The 14,968-nt window shown below is 38.0% G+C and overlaps 1 protein-coding gene across 1 annotated transcript; it reads right to left on the bottom strand.

Moving 5' to 3' along the window:
* Positions 1–2,176: 2,176 nt before the first annotated feature.
* On the bottom strand, positions 2,177–3,073 carry LOC117714000 (putative vomeronasal receptor-like protein 4). The gene has a single exon (XM_034510579.1). The coding sequence runs from the start codon at positions 3,071–3,073 to the stop codon at positions 2,177–2,179; it is 897 nt and encodes a 298-aa protein (XP_034366470.1).
* Positions 3,074–14,968: the final 11,895 nt, after the last annotated feature.

The raw sequence follows: 14,968 nt of genomic DNA, 5'->3' as shown, positions 1-14,968 counted from the left end.
AACCTCAAATTGATTTTATGCTTTAATATTAAATGTCATTTTAGGCTTTAATATTACATTAAACTGCATATTTTCCCACTTATGTTCCAATAATTGAAGCTGAACCACCCAGAGGTGTCTAAAACAGTCTCTTGTTGAAACACAGTCAAATTATCTCATAGGTATAGCCTAGAGTGTATCTTTGAGATGCTGGGTTGCACTCAACCAAGAGGTCTGAATTTCAATACCTTACATCTAAGGTAAACCTGAATTTGTTCTGTATGTATGGATGCTTTCTAACATGGGTTGCAGGGAGGAGACTAATTTGCTTCTCTGTATTGTCATGGAATTAAGGAAATCTATGAACATGGAATCTGTAGTAACCTTTTTCAGCAAAGAAATTTGATCATGGACTGAAATGAAATCATTCAGATTCTGGTTGTCATGGATACTGCATTGCTTCAGGAGTTCTGCAGCCGCTTTTTAAGTTTTGTCTGGCTTCACTCATATCTTCAACCTTGTTAATAACTGGGTCACTGTTCTTTGTGAGATTAAGTTGATTTTCAAATTCAAGATGGAGCAGGAGTTTACTGTTATTGTTTCATGTTTAAGAGCTCCAACATTACATCTCTCATACATATACATGTATATGTGAGTGTATACATGTATATGTTTATATACATACATACACACATGTATATATACACATATACATGTGTACATAATATAATATATACACATATTTTAAAATAGACATAAAAACAATAGAAATATTAAAGGAAATTTTACTGTGTACCTTATGGTACTAATATCTACCAAGCACAAGTTAGGTACAAGATATGGAATTTTTTGAACTAACATGACTATATGTCCATGAAATTGTCAAAGTTACCCAATTCTTCTTCATGGTTCCAGTTATGATAGTAGTAAAAACAATTTTAAAAAACACAATTACGACCATTTTCTTAGTGCTGGAGAGATGGCTTAGTGGTTAACAGAATTAGATGGTCTTCCTGAGGACCCAGGTTTAATTCACAGCAACCACATTTTGGTTCAGAACAATTTTTCTAATTTCAGTCAGTCACAGGGCATGTAATGCTATCCAGATTCTACAGGCATCAGTAATGGATGTGCTTCACAGACATAATTCAGGAAAACTATGCATACAGTATAGATGAATACCAACATAAAAACCTTAAAAGTTTTTTTTTCAAAAGAGTAGCAAAATGGAAAATAAGGTTTCTATATTACTGTCATTTGCTAAGATTACAGAGTTAATTTTAAAATTTTTTTGTAATAGTTTATTGGGAGCTAAATGTGAACAAACCACAGTCCTCGGAATACAGATTTTGGATATCCTAAACTCCATGTTCCAATATGATAATAATTTATGAAGATTTTATACTAACAGAACAAAGAAGGCCATTAACCAAAGCACTTCTTGAATTCATTAGTGGAAGCATTAAGTAGGGGGCTCAGCTACAGGTATCAAATGCGATCCTACTGTCCTATCATTGAAGTTCCAATAAATTAGTCAGCTTGGCAGTGGCAAGTGTCTCTCCAGTAACTTTGAAGTACTTATAAATATCTAGCAAACAGTAACACTATCAAACACTTGTTAACTGCAACAAGCACTTATGATTTTGAGCTTTGCTGGTTTTGAGAGGATCTCGTTGTATTGCTTGTGTTGTACTTTAACTTGCGATCCTCCTGCATCAATGACCTGAGTGCTGTGATAACAGGCATGAGTCACTATATTTAGGAATCTATGGAGTACAGATGTCTACAAATGGGGAGGTATATCTATGTACACTGCGAATTTATTTAAATCATATTCTTTTTTAAAAAAATCTTTTAAAAAATTTGGATGCCAAGGAACTTTCTCCTGAGTGTCTGTGGTGCTCTACAACTAGTCATACTTGTGCCCAGGTGAAAGAGAAGGATCCACTTACTGGCATATGGCATGATCCCAATCAGGAATTTAATATGGGGAAGAGGGCATGTTTGTGTTTTTTGTTCAGAGTTAATTTATAATTAATTCTCAGTTCAAGATTTGAGTCACCAAGAAAAGAGTCTGAGAATAAATAGATGCTTAACCTTCTTTGTGGGATTTGATCTTACCCACAATACTGAAGAACTGAGAGTTTTCTCCAACACTTATTGAGCAGATAAATGAGAGATATTTTCTCAGTTTTTTTCACTGCACATGCCAAACTCTAGTCAAAAGTCCATCCCTGTGAATCAGCACAAGGGGGCTAAAAGTTGCATAACCAAGGGTCAGAAACTCTTGAATATTTATCATCAAGGAACTGTCTCCTAATGACAGACTTAAAAACAGAGAAAGAGCACAATCTGTCCAGTAGAAGAAAACAAAACACAACATCAGAAGGAGGACACTTTGAGCAGCTCTCAGCTCAGGGGGAGTTCTGTAGAGAAGCTTGGAGTTCTGAAGGTAGAGGACATGCTGGTGATGTTTGTGGAGAAGAAATACCATGTAGCCACTGGCCCCTCCCATGGCACCCTGAAACACTGCATCTCTCAGGACCATGAGAGGAAGAAAAATCCATTTTATTTTCTGACTTGGTAACATAAAATAACAATAGGCTCCGTCACCCCTAAGCTGTGATACATTCAGTCTTGTATTTGTAGAGGAATAGATTAGATTCACACATATTAAACTATTGAGTATCCAAAAGAATGAGAAGAATGGAAGGATGTGCCATGCAGACTTTGGCCTGAGCCTCCTCCACCCAGATGCTCTAGGACTGATGATGCTGGCCTGGACCACAGTGAGGAGACTGCAGCTGCAGATGGAGAGGCCACGGGCCACCCTCTCCAGGTAAAGGAGGATCTTGCAGTCTATGTCACCTAGGAAGTTTCTGAAACCAAAAGCTGCTTTTGTCTTTGGCAATCTTTTTGCAAGAAGAAGTATGATGTTTATAAAAGCCAAGTGGATGAGAATAAGGTGTATGGGTTTTTTCTCAGGTCTTCCCCACCAGCTGAACATATAATTCACAGAAACTGACATGTTCCCCAAAGTGCCAAGCACAGTCATGGAGGGGAAAATAATTTTCTTAATGAACTTTAAAACCATTTTTACTTTCTCGGTTAAATCAATGTATCCAGGATGCACAGACTTTTATACAAAAGCATTAGTAATTCTAGACATGGATATGAACAGCACATCTGCATACTGGCATTTTCTGCTACTCAAGAGGCTGTGGTGGACACATGCAATGTTGCAGGTGAGGTCCCTGAAACTCCCCCCCTTTTTTTTCTGCAGACATTGGGTTGTCGTGTGTGCTTTGAGTTTGTTAAAGTTTTTCAAAACCTAAAGTTTTAAAGGAGATATATTTTAGCATTACACTAGCAAAACTGACTTGTTCAAGTGTGTGTGTGTGTGTGTTTCTGTTAGTCTGTCTGTGTGCCTGAATTATCCTTGTTAACTCTCAGCATAGCTGAATTGCACTCCAAGTGTCTCCAACAAAAATTTCTTCTCTGTTTCTTACTCTATTTTATCATGTTGCCCTTCCAATTCTCAAAGTCTCAGGCTTCCTTTTTATTTTCATTTTGTCATTATAACAATTTCTAGATTTGAATTTGGCTACAAAGCTTTATAACTCCAATTTCTACATCATAATATTTAAATTTTTTATACTGACCATTCTGTGATTTCACTCTATATAAATTTTCACTAGCTATTTTTTAAACATATTCCTCAGTGTCAAGTCAAATTGAATAACCATTCCAGATAGGGACCTGCAGTTAAAGCAGAATTTTCAAAATTATGCTGAAAAAATCTATATTACCCCAGGTGGCAACCAGGGTGGGTGTCTAGCAGAACCCCATGGTGCTTTCTTGGAGAAGGGGTAGCATAGAGCTGTGATTCCAGTGGATGACTGCAGGGCATCTGTGACTCCAGTGAGTGACCTCAGGTCATCTAAGGGAGCAATGAGCAGCTCTGGACGAGGGGACCATGATAAGGTGAACAGGAGAAATATTGGGCTAATGATGTGTTATGTGCTGCCATGAGATGAGTGAAGGTTTTGAGTTATGAGTCCTCAGTGTCAGCTGCAGGCAATACAGTAGCTTGGACCTTATTGTTGTGAACAGGGATTCCAACATCTAAGAGCTCATGCTGGCATTTGACTCTGTGGGGTTTTTGAACAGCACTTATGACACTTGGCTCTCAGCCTGCTTTTCCTCTGAACTGTTTTTTTGTCAGGCAGATTGCATTGTTCTACATCAGTCCCAGGTAAATCTAGAACTTAGACCTCTGCAGGATGTTATTCTTAGTGTTTGGGAGCTCCATTCTCATTTCTCAGGGACTTATGGTAAACTTTGGGCACCTTTTCTAAAATAAGAGGAGTCCAGGTGCTTCAGTGGCTCCATGGATTTATATGTTCTGAGTACTAGAGTACCTCTGTTCTCTGCTCTCCTTCCTGCTAAACTCACAGGATTATTTAAATGTCTGGGTCCTGATGCTCTCACAGGTGACCTACATGACCTTCCCTTTGTTTACAGTTTCGAGTCCAGGTGGCCTCCTCACTCTGGAAATGTCAGTCATTGCCTTTCAACTGCTTCTTTGACAAAGAAGTAAGCATTGCCTGTTTCAGTGCTTCCTAGAGATCACAATACCATCCTAAATATCTGAACTAAATGAAATATGCTCCAGATAGTAATACCAAGCACATCAGCATTCATCTACAGATTTAACATAAAAATTGTTCAGTCAGTGATTGAACTCTGTAAAATCCCTGCTATCAATTCACTTCAGATTCTGATATAAAACATCGACTTATTCTGTTTGTTTAATGCTTGCTCTTCTGGGGATTCCTACATTTCTAGTTCTCTCTTCCCCTTTCTAAACTTCAAATCGTATTTGAGAGCAGGTTCTGATCTTCTAATAGGTGATTATTAAAGTTGACTGTCATAGGACAGGTGACTCATCTTTCACATTGTCTTGGGAACTACTATAGGAAATTAATTTAAAAGACAGGATGTATTTCTGTTTAAACAGCTGGATGATCCTTGTTTGAGTCTAACCTTCAAGAGGCTGAGGTAGGTTACAACCATCCACCCTGGTTTTCTAAAAATGAAACAAGCAAACAAAACAAAATGCTTGCTACCTTTGGCTGCTTAGTGCTGGGATAAAGTTAAGATGAGCTGCTTCAGGATGTACTAGTTCACAGGGTGGGTCTTGTAGAGGATGGTTTCTCAGGATGACTACTGTATTCTTATAGGTTTTATTTCTCCATTCCAGCTAGACATACAATGTGTGTAGTTAAGATGAGTATGTATAATATCACATGATAGAATCAATAAATCTTAAGGATGGATACAGTAGGAAATCCTTTACATTGGGAGTTATGATGTTATTGTAAAAGAAAAAAGTGCCAATATTTGAAGACTGGAAATGCACCAAAGTAAAAAGTACAAACTTTATGAACACTCATGACACTGTTGAAGTCATGATGCTGGCAGATATGGAGGTAAAGAAAAAGGGAGAGTTTTTATTTGTGTTTTGTTTTGCCTTATTATTTCTGAGAAAGACTGCCTATGTAAACCAGGGTAGCTCTAACAGTAATTATATTGCCTCTGACTCTACAGTACTGAAATTATAGGGGCATATTATTGTCTCAAATTTCTGATAGACTTCTGAAAATCTTCTCTATCATCTTGATTTCTTAAAAAAAAATAACTTAGGCAAAGACCCACATAGACCTCTGTCATGACACCAGTCTGAGGATGAATAGCAATCCCTCGGCATTTCTGTCCCATTTCTGTATCTTGAGGAATTCATCTCCCATGATCTGGATTCATGGATCAGCCTTGTCAGGATCAGAAGGAAACTGGAGGACTCAAGAGTCACAGAGCCTCTCAGTTACTCCCTGGCTTAGTCAGAGAGAGATTTCAGCTTTAGCAAATCTCCCCATGGCACAGCTGAGGGGATCTAAGATCTTACCTCCATGTACTCACCTGGACCTCTGTGGTGCAGACAGACTCTGAGGCAGCTCTGGGAAGGTGACACTTGCCAGATCATATTTGTACTGTCTGGTTCTGTGGGCTCTTGGCTGACATCAGGTACTGCAGACTTCACATTTCATGTTGTCACAGTGTCAGAGGCAAGGAAGGCCACTCACTGCAGGGCCTCAGTCCCTGAAGTACAGCTTCCCTCTCTCCCACAGTTACAACATCTGTTTTGCTCAGAAGTTATTTCCAGCTTAATTAAAGTTTAATTATTTTGAGAAGAAGGATGTGAGGTGAGAAAATGAACAACTAACCAAGTTCTGTGTACTGAGCTTTCCACATCTCCTGACTTGTTTTCACTGTCTCAAAGTTCCAGGCTGTGGCCTGGCTGGGGACTGACTTCTGTCACACAGGCCTTAAATTTTCTTCTCAAATCCCTCATTAGACAGGAGTGAAATACGTGATGCTCAGCACCCTGGGATTCTGCTTCCTGAGCAAGTCCCAGACATGAATAAAGACATGTTTAGAGTCTCTTGTCTACGTGTATCTATCAGTAGTGAATGTCTTTACTGTAACTGATTGTTGATTTCTAAAGTTAAATACATTAAATATCATGTGGAACTTGAAATATCAATGCCACCCTAACTTTGACCTTCTTCTAAAAACAATTCTTATAAATACTTCAACAACACTTCTAAAACTTGCGTTCTTCCATATATTTTTCATTCTGGTGCCTAGGAAGCCCTGCCTATCCTGGATGCAAACTAATGTAAATAAATGTGGGAGCAGAGCTGAGGTTCTTGAAGAGAAAGCAGCACTGGCTTGTCTGGGGGATGAGTTTGAGGTCGCTTGTCTCCTCTGTGCCCTGTGTGATGGTGTCTCCATACATGTAAGTGCAGCTGAAACAACATAGAAGCTGAAGATGCTTCTTCTGTGTATGAAAGGGCAGCTGTTGAGGAAAGCAGGATTTCCACCTCTATTGGTTATGGAATCTATGTGCAGAGAAACTTAGCTGTACATTATATATGTAAGGGTAGATAGAACTTGAAAAATCAAATAATTATCTTTGGTCAAATAAGAAGTGCTTTCCCATGCTTGCTTTGTTACTTTGGTGAGAATATTTCTAAATTTTGTCTTTATCTTTGATATATAAAGAAAAATAAAATAGTTTAAAGCTTACAGTGCAGTGACTAGGTTGTTCAATAAAAGAAAAGAAAATATCACAAGGGGAGCCCTTCAAGCAGTTTTCAATCTGGAGGAGTTCTGCAGGAAAACTTTTTTACCAGCAGACAAAGGACATACTGTTGTGTTCATGGAGCAGAAAAACCATGTAGCCCATGGAACAACCACAATTTCCTAAAACAAAGCACCTTTTAGAGCTATAGGAATGAGAACATTTTATTTTATTATTCAGCTTTATGTATTTAGTGTTTTGCCTGCATGTATGTTTATGCAGCACATGTGTGTATTTCCCATAAGGGCAGAATAGGGATTTGAATCTCCTGGAAGTGGAATAATAGATAGTAGTCAGCTCCTATATGGGTGCTGGGTAATAACCCTTAGCCCTCTGAATGAGCAGCAAGTGTTCTTAATCCAGTAACCATATCTCCAGCCTCAATTATAGAGGTTTTAATTACATAGTCTCTGGTTCATGGGGGATGAATTATTTCCCTAATTTACATAACTTTATTTAAATATATATGTATATATCCATATATATCAATACATATGCATGTGTGTGTATGAGTTTCTGTCTTATGTGTCTATGTGTGTATTTGTGTGTGTGTAGGGGATAGGGAGTAGTTGATCACTGATGCCAGAGGTAGACCATTGGAGTGTTTAGAACTTGAGTTGCAGTAGGTTGTGACCTATCTGTCATGGTTGCTAAGAACCAAATTTAGGTTCTCCACAAGAGTAATGAGTACTCTTAACCACTTAACCACTGGTCAACCTCACCAGCACTCTTTTTTTTTCTCTGTGTGTTTTTGAGGGTTATTCTGGAGGGTTTCTTTCTCTTTGATGACTACTATTTAAAAGTTATTTTCTCAGTTCAGAATATATTTGGGTTTCATGCCAGTCAAATTAACATTCTTATTATGTTCTTATACAACCAGTGTTGAGAAACATGACCCTGACCAATGAGCAAAATAAACATATTTTCTTTATAGTTAGCCTGTATCAAGTGTTTAATTATAGTAACTGAAATAGACCAAAAGACATTATGATCACAGGCCTATTATCAAGCACATCCTTGTCCTTTGGTGACTACTCTGTATTTTTGTTGATGAAGAAATGAACACTTATATATTTCACTCTTCAAGTAATTTTTTAACTCTTTAAAGATTTATTTATTTAATGTGTGTGTCTGTGTGCTTGAGTAGGTGATTATAAGGAAGTTAAGAAAAATATAGATTGCTTAGAACCCAGTTAAGAGAAATGAATGCTATAGGAAGTAGGCTATCTTTGATATTTATTCAGTTTTTCATTTGGAGCCTCTGAAATGCTTCCTGTCACAAGGAAGTTGCCTAATAACTATTTGTGGAATGAGTAAATGGTTGATTCAGAGATAAAGTCTTGACCTCAGAAGGAGAGGTTGCTTGACAGTTACAATCCTTCATCTCTGACACTTCTGCTGACTGAGGACCATCTATAAACCTCTAGGATTGCTTTGTATTTAGATTTTTCATCAGCACTAGAAGTTTTGTTTGCTAGACAGTTTTGCTTCTTAAAATAATTCATATTTTTTCCATCCCAGGGAGATTCATGCATCCACATTACAGCCCTCCTTTTTATGTAGCCTCTCTGGGCCTCTGATTAGCAGTTTAATTATCCTTAACAGCTAATATCCCTTTATAACTGACTATGTATCCTGTTTGTTTTTCTGTGTCTGGGCTATCTTAGTCAGGATTATTGTTTTCTAGTTCTATCCATTTGTCTGCAAATCTCATCATCTCATTTTTTTTCCTACCAGCTTGAAAAGGAGGAAGAAGAATTGTAAGAGGCAGTGAAGTCAAGGACACCAAGAAAGAACATGAGGCCCACAGAAATAAGTGGGGCTCATAGGATCTTGTAGAAACTGAAGCAGCAGTCATAGATCCTGCATGGATCCATGGTAAGTCCTCTGCATACACGCTATGGTTGTTTAATGTGGGACATTCAAGGGACTCCTTGCTGTGGCAGTGAGGATGTCTCTGACTCTTGCCTGCTCTTGGGACCCTTTTACTTCTACTGGGTTGCATCAGTTAGCCATCATATAAGGATTTGTGCCTAGTCTTACTGCATCTTTTATGGTAGGTTTGGTTGGTATCACTGGGATGCCTGCTCTTTCCTGAAGGGGAATGGAGGTGGAATGGATTTGTGGATGACAGGATGTAGAAGGGAATAGAAGGAGTGAAGGAGGGGAGGCTGGGGCCAGGATGTACTGCATGAGAGTAGAAAAAAATGTACTTTTGAAAATGTGCATAGATGTATATTTTGCCTACATAAATGTCTGTGCACTACTTGCATGCAGTGCCTGCAGATCCCTGGATCTGGAGTTAGAGACAATAACAGTTAGCTGCTATGTGGATGCTGGAAGAAACACCAGGGTTCTCTGCAAGAGCTACAAGTCTTCTTTACTCCTTAATCATCTCTCTAGCAGTTCTAGCTAGAAGGTCACTTGATAATGTCATTGAATAAGGAGGAAAGATTATCCATGGCAGGAAATTGGAGGTAATTAAACAAGGTTCATATTGCTCTTATGCCAATGTCCACATGGAACAGCCCAGAGAGTGAAGGAGAGATACTAGGAGAAAGTTGTACTAGGGTTCAAGATTACCAAGTAATTTTCTAGAAGAACTTTTACTTTCTCCTGAGCTTTGGAGTCCTCAGGAAAACACACCAGAAACACAGATGTCTTTTTCTATAGAAGAGGAATAAAAATAAGTAAATATATATAGAAGGCAAATTGTTCAATGTCAATACTCTCTACTTAATTCTTTTTCTTATGTACATCTCACTCCATATGTTAAAATGCAATAAGTTATCCACATTCACATTATTATTATAGTGATAATTATTTTTCATTATAGTGGTTTGGAAACAGAGATGAATTAGAACAAATTGGAGCCAGAGATACTGGATTCAAATTTCACCTCTGCACTTTCTATTTGTCTGAGTTGTGTGTGTGTGTGTGTGTGTGTGTGTGTGTGTGTATCTGTGTCTGTGTGTGGTGTGTATATGTGATGCTTAGGTAAATGCAGATTCTCATACATGCTAAATGCAAAATAGGATTGTTTTCTGTTGTCAGTTTTCTCCTAACATGTGGGTTCCAGGCAAAGGTTCAGGTGCCTCTACTTTCAGAGCCTTCTTGCTGGACCTCATGTTCTTTCTTATCCTGAAAAGCTTATTGGAAATTATGTCAAAAATTTAACAGTACTCAATTTATATTAATAAAATAAGATAATGCTGTATAAAATGATAATTCTTAATTATAAGATATACAAATTTGAAATCTTAAAGTGAAATGGATTTTATTTTAAATTATGCCAATTACACCATAACCAACATCACAGGAAGATCTGAAATATGATTGACAAATGTGGATGTGTGATTATAAAACTGTGTATGTCCAATTTGCCTAGTGAAGTTTTGAAGCAACCATTGCCCACTGCAAAGAGAAGATTCTGTTACTAAAACTTATAGCAAGTTTTTAAAACTTATTTTGTAATTTGACATGTGCATCATTGTGCACTTAACAAAACAATAGCTGTAGCCTTCATACTAGGACTATGAACATCCCACCTTTGCCACAGACTTCTGAGCAGGTTTATGGGATCAGATGTGAATTCCATCCTATATATTGGTTTCAAATCCAATCAGAAAGCATCTGCTTGCTTCAAAGTTTTGGTTTCATCAGAACAATAATACTCTGTTCTCTTATTGAACCTGAGATCAATCCTAGAAAAGATTCTAGTGTTTGCAAGATATGTATAGACATTGTCAATTGTGCTGAGGAAAAAAATAAAGATTATATTCTCTCTCAATTGACTTTCGGAAAAAAATTATCAAGTGTAGACTGACTGCAGAGCAACACAGGTTTACTATTTTCTATTTTCTTTTTAACTAGTAGACAGGGACATTAATTGTTACTTTGAGATACAAAATACAAAGGCGTCTGCTCATCATTGTCAGAATATATGACTGCAAGGCATTTTAAAAGATAAGTTTTTTTAAGGAGCACCAGAGAGTCAAGAAATGCTCTAAACACAGTCTTCTGTGTCTGCTGTGAGGATCAGGATGTCCTGGATTAAACTAGTGCCACAATATAACATCTAGAGCTCCTGGAGGATGCTTTTGATTGAAGACCTTCAGGAAGGAGCAAATTCTCCCCTTATACATCATTTTGCCTCCAACCTAATGCTAGAGTCTATGTTTTCTTACCAGAAATGTAAATTTCTGATTTCCACCTGACTTCTCATCACCTACTCTTTACTGTAACACACTAGTGCCTTTCCCTACCACACACCTTTCCTTTCAGTAAGAGAGTCTCATATTTTATTTCAGAATTCTGGAGATACCAGCAAGAGCTGAGTGTTTCCATTCTACCATCTTCCCCAGGATCGATGTTACCCTCATGACCAGTGAAGCCTTTGCTGTCCTAGCATCACACAGAGAGGGAACTCCACCCAGCACACTGAGGAGGAATGGCAGCAGAGGTAGTGTTTTCTTGCAGATTCCCTGCTCTTTTGTATAGATGCTTTCCTGGTATCTGCATTTGGGAAGCAATCAATATTTGATGTTCCTTCAGTAACATGCTAGAGTACATTTAAGAGAATCTAACTAAAGATGGAATAAAGACAAAGAATGTTTTTAGTAAGTAGACAGCTGTATTATTCCTGAGACCTGGCTATCACTGGAGGGTTCCACTGAAGACGTCATGTCAGGGTATGCTGTAAGTAATCATAGCAATTCTGCTTCAAGACGATAAATGGTAGAGACTGGAGAGGATGCACAGTGGTTAAGAGTCATGGCTATACTTGCAGAGGACCTGGGCTAGTTCTCTGCATTCACTATTGACTCACAATCATCTGCAACTTCAATTCTAGGGTATCTGATGCTCTCTTCTGGCCTCTTCAGGCACTGCATACATGTGGTACACTGACAAACATTTGGAGACACACATACACATACACATAAACATAAAATAAATAAATGAGTAGATATTTTAAAGAAGGTAAGAGGTAATGCCATGTAGAGGAAGTAGCTGTATAAGATCACTATGAAAATAGCAAACAAAGGTCATTTTGTAAATCATCTAAGGCTCCTTCAGGACTTCAAGGCCAGTCATGTCCAGTATTGCATAAGAGATACTGGGTCTCATGCAGCAGAACTTAGAGGTCAGCTATGTCATTAAGTGTTGGTCACTGTGAATCTCTGGATTTAAAATGACTGAGGAATCATGTGCATCAAAAGTGTGGCAGTTCAAATGATGACTTTGGGGTGAGCCCAGCAGGAGCATGGACACAAGTGTTCAAGCTTTCTCCTCAACCTTAGCCTGGTTTTCATGTTCTTGGCAGGATTTAATGTGAAAAACAGAGGCTTGTTGAGAATGGGGTGTGTCTAACTATCAGTTTCTCTTCATTGAGTCAAGTACTCACTTATGGACATTACATTGCTCAGAAAGACTATCTTAAAAAGCACAGTTGGGTCTATTGTTAGTGAAGGGACTCTAGACTTGAGCATAGTAAACAGGGGCTCTGGCAGCTCTTTCCCTTCTCCCATATTCTATCTGCCTTGGTAAAAAACCATTAGGTTACAGTCTTAATGCTAGTATTCAAAGTCTATTCTCTTATTCATCCACTTCCTCTTTCTGAGGCTGACCACCCAGGACCACCTATCAAAGTATTCAAAAGTACCCTTTGGTTCACCTAATTGACAAGCTCAATTAAAACAAAACACCTCATCCCAACACTGGGATATTAATCTTTACAAACTGCCATTTGCCTGTGTGCTATATCTCTATCCAAAAGCAGTCTTTTGTCCCTGTGATATAAACACTCTTTCCCCCTCTTCCATACATCTTTTCTCCCATCTCCCTTGTTCCTTTCCCCCCACTTTCCTGCTATGTCCTGTCTTTGTCCATTATCCCTACCCTTTGTTCTTCTAGGACAAAAAACATTCTCTTTGCTGAGAAGTTGGTCTTGGGGTGTTGTGACTCTGAGGCTCCCTACAGTAAGTAAAAATTCAGAGGATGGCTATCTCTGTACTTCATTGTATATGTGGACACTACATGGCCCTTCTAGAATCACTCTACATACTTAAAGCCAAGAACGTAATTATCTATCTATCTATCTATCTATCTATCAATCATCTATCTATTAAGAGATTAGAACCATATGGTCATCATTAAAAATATTCAGAAAAACAGATTGAGACCTTATTAAATACACCAACCTAAAGTACAAACGACTCAACTGGACCCTATAAAGAGGAAGATAGCAAATATTGTGATAGCAGTGGTCTACACCAACCTGTCATTTGACTACTTACTTAGGGACAAACATATTAAGAACTCTTCACTAACACTGGACTTCAGTCAGTTTGGTCACTGCTGCAGCCCTCCAAGCATTCATGTTTGGAGCCCTTGTCTTGCACCTTGCCTCTGCAGCACTTTTGGTCATATATCTTGCCTCTCTACAACTCACTTTAACCCTAAGGTCAGTCATGATCCTGAAGCTCCTCTAGGCTGGCACTTAATTCTTATATTAGTCAGGGCTCTTTAGAGTAACAGCACTTACAGAATCAATGAATCTCTCTCTCTCTCTCTCTCTCTCTCTCTCTCTCTCTCTCTCTCTCTCATATATATATATATATATATATATATATATATATATATATATATATATTCTACTATATAAAGTGAATTTATTAAAATGATATACAGTCTGGAGTACACCTCATCCAACAATGATTGACTGTGAGCAGAAAGTCCAAGAATCTTTTAGTTTCTCAGTCCACAAGGCTGGATGTCTCAGGTAGTCTTGAGTGTATCCTGAAATACCAAAGTAGGCTCTAATTCCAGGAATGAATTGTCTTGGTAGCCAGATTAGAGCAAGCAGGCAGGAATCAAAGGTTCTTTCTTCCTTCTTATATGCTTTCAGCAGAAAGTGTGGCCCAGATTAAAGGTGGGCTTTTCCAGCTTAAATTATCTGGATTAAAGGTATATTTTGCAATTCCACATGCTATGAAGGAGTTTTCCTCTTTTTCCACATCATCTTTAGCATGTGTGTCACTTGAGTTTTTTATCTTAGCCATTCTGATTGGCAAATGGTGGAAGGTGGGATCTCAGATTCATTTCCATTTATATTTCCCTTATGGCTAGAGATACTGAACATTTCTTTAAGTGCTTCTCAGCCTTTTGAAATTCTTCTGTTGAGAATTCTCTGTTTAGGTCTTTACCCCATGTTTTTTAAAAATTGGGCTATTTGTTTTTTGGTTTAGGTTTTTTTTTTTTTTTACTCTAATTCCTTTTGTTCTTTATATGTTTTGAATATTTGCCTTCTATCACAAGTAGGGTTAGTGAAGTTCTTTTCCATATCTGTAGGTTGCCATTTTTTAGTCCCATTGACAGTGTCCTTTGTCTTACAGAAGCTTTTCAGTTTCATGAAGTCTCATTTATCAATTATTGATCTTAATCATAGAGCCTGAGCCATTGATGTTCTGTTCAGAAAAATTTCCCCTGTGCCAATGTGTTCGATGCTATTTCCCACTTTCTCTTCTATTAGATTCAGTTTGTCTTGTTTTATGTTAAAGTCTTTGATCCACTTGGACTTTAGCTTTGTGCAGTATAATAAATAGTGATCAATTTGCATTCTCTTACATGCAGACTGCCAGTTAGACCAACACATTTGTTGAAGATGCATTCTTTTTCCACTGTATGGTTTTGGCTTCTTTGTCAAAGATCACGTTTGTAGGTGTGTGGGTTTATTTCTGGGTCTTCAATTCTATTCCAGTGATTAACCTGTCTGTTTCAGTACCA

This window comes from Arvicanthis niloticus, chromosome 8 (assembly GCF_011762505.2).
Source record: "Arvicanthis niloticus isolate mArvNil1 chromosome 8, mArvNil1.pat.X, whole genome shotgun sequence".
In the NCBI taxonomy this organism is placed as follows: Eukaryota; Metazoa; Chordata; class Mammalia; order Rodentia; family Muridae; genus Arvicanthis; species Arvicanthis niloticus.
Note: the sequence above shows the minus strand (reverse complement) of the source record. Positions and strands in the feature narration are given on the sequence as shown.

What these genes read in the sequence shown, in the direction of transcription:
- LOC117714000 (XM_034510579.1), bottom strand. Translation starts at nt 3,073, where the DNA reads ATGGTTTTAAAGTTCATTAAGAAAATTATTTTCCCCTCCATGACTGTG.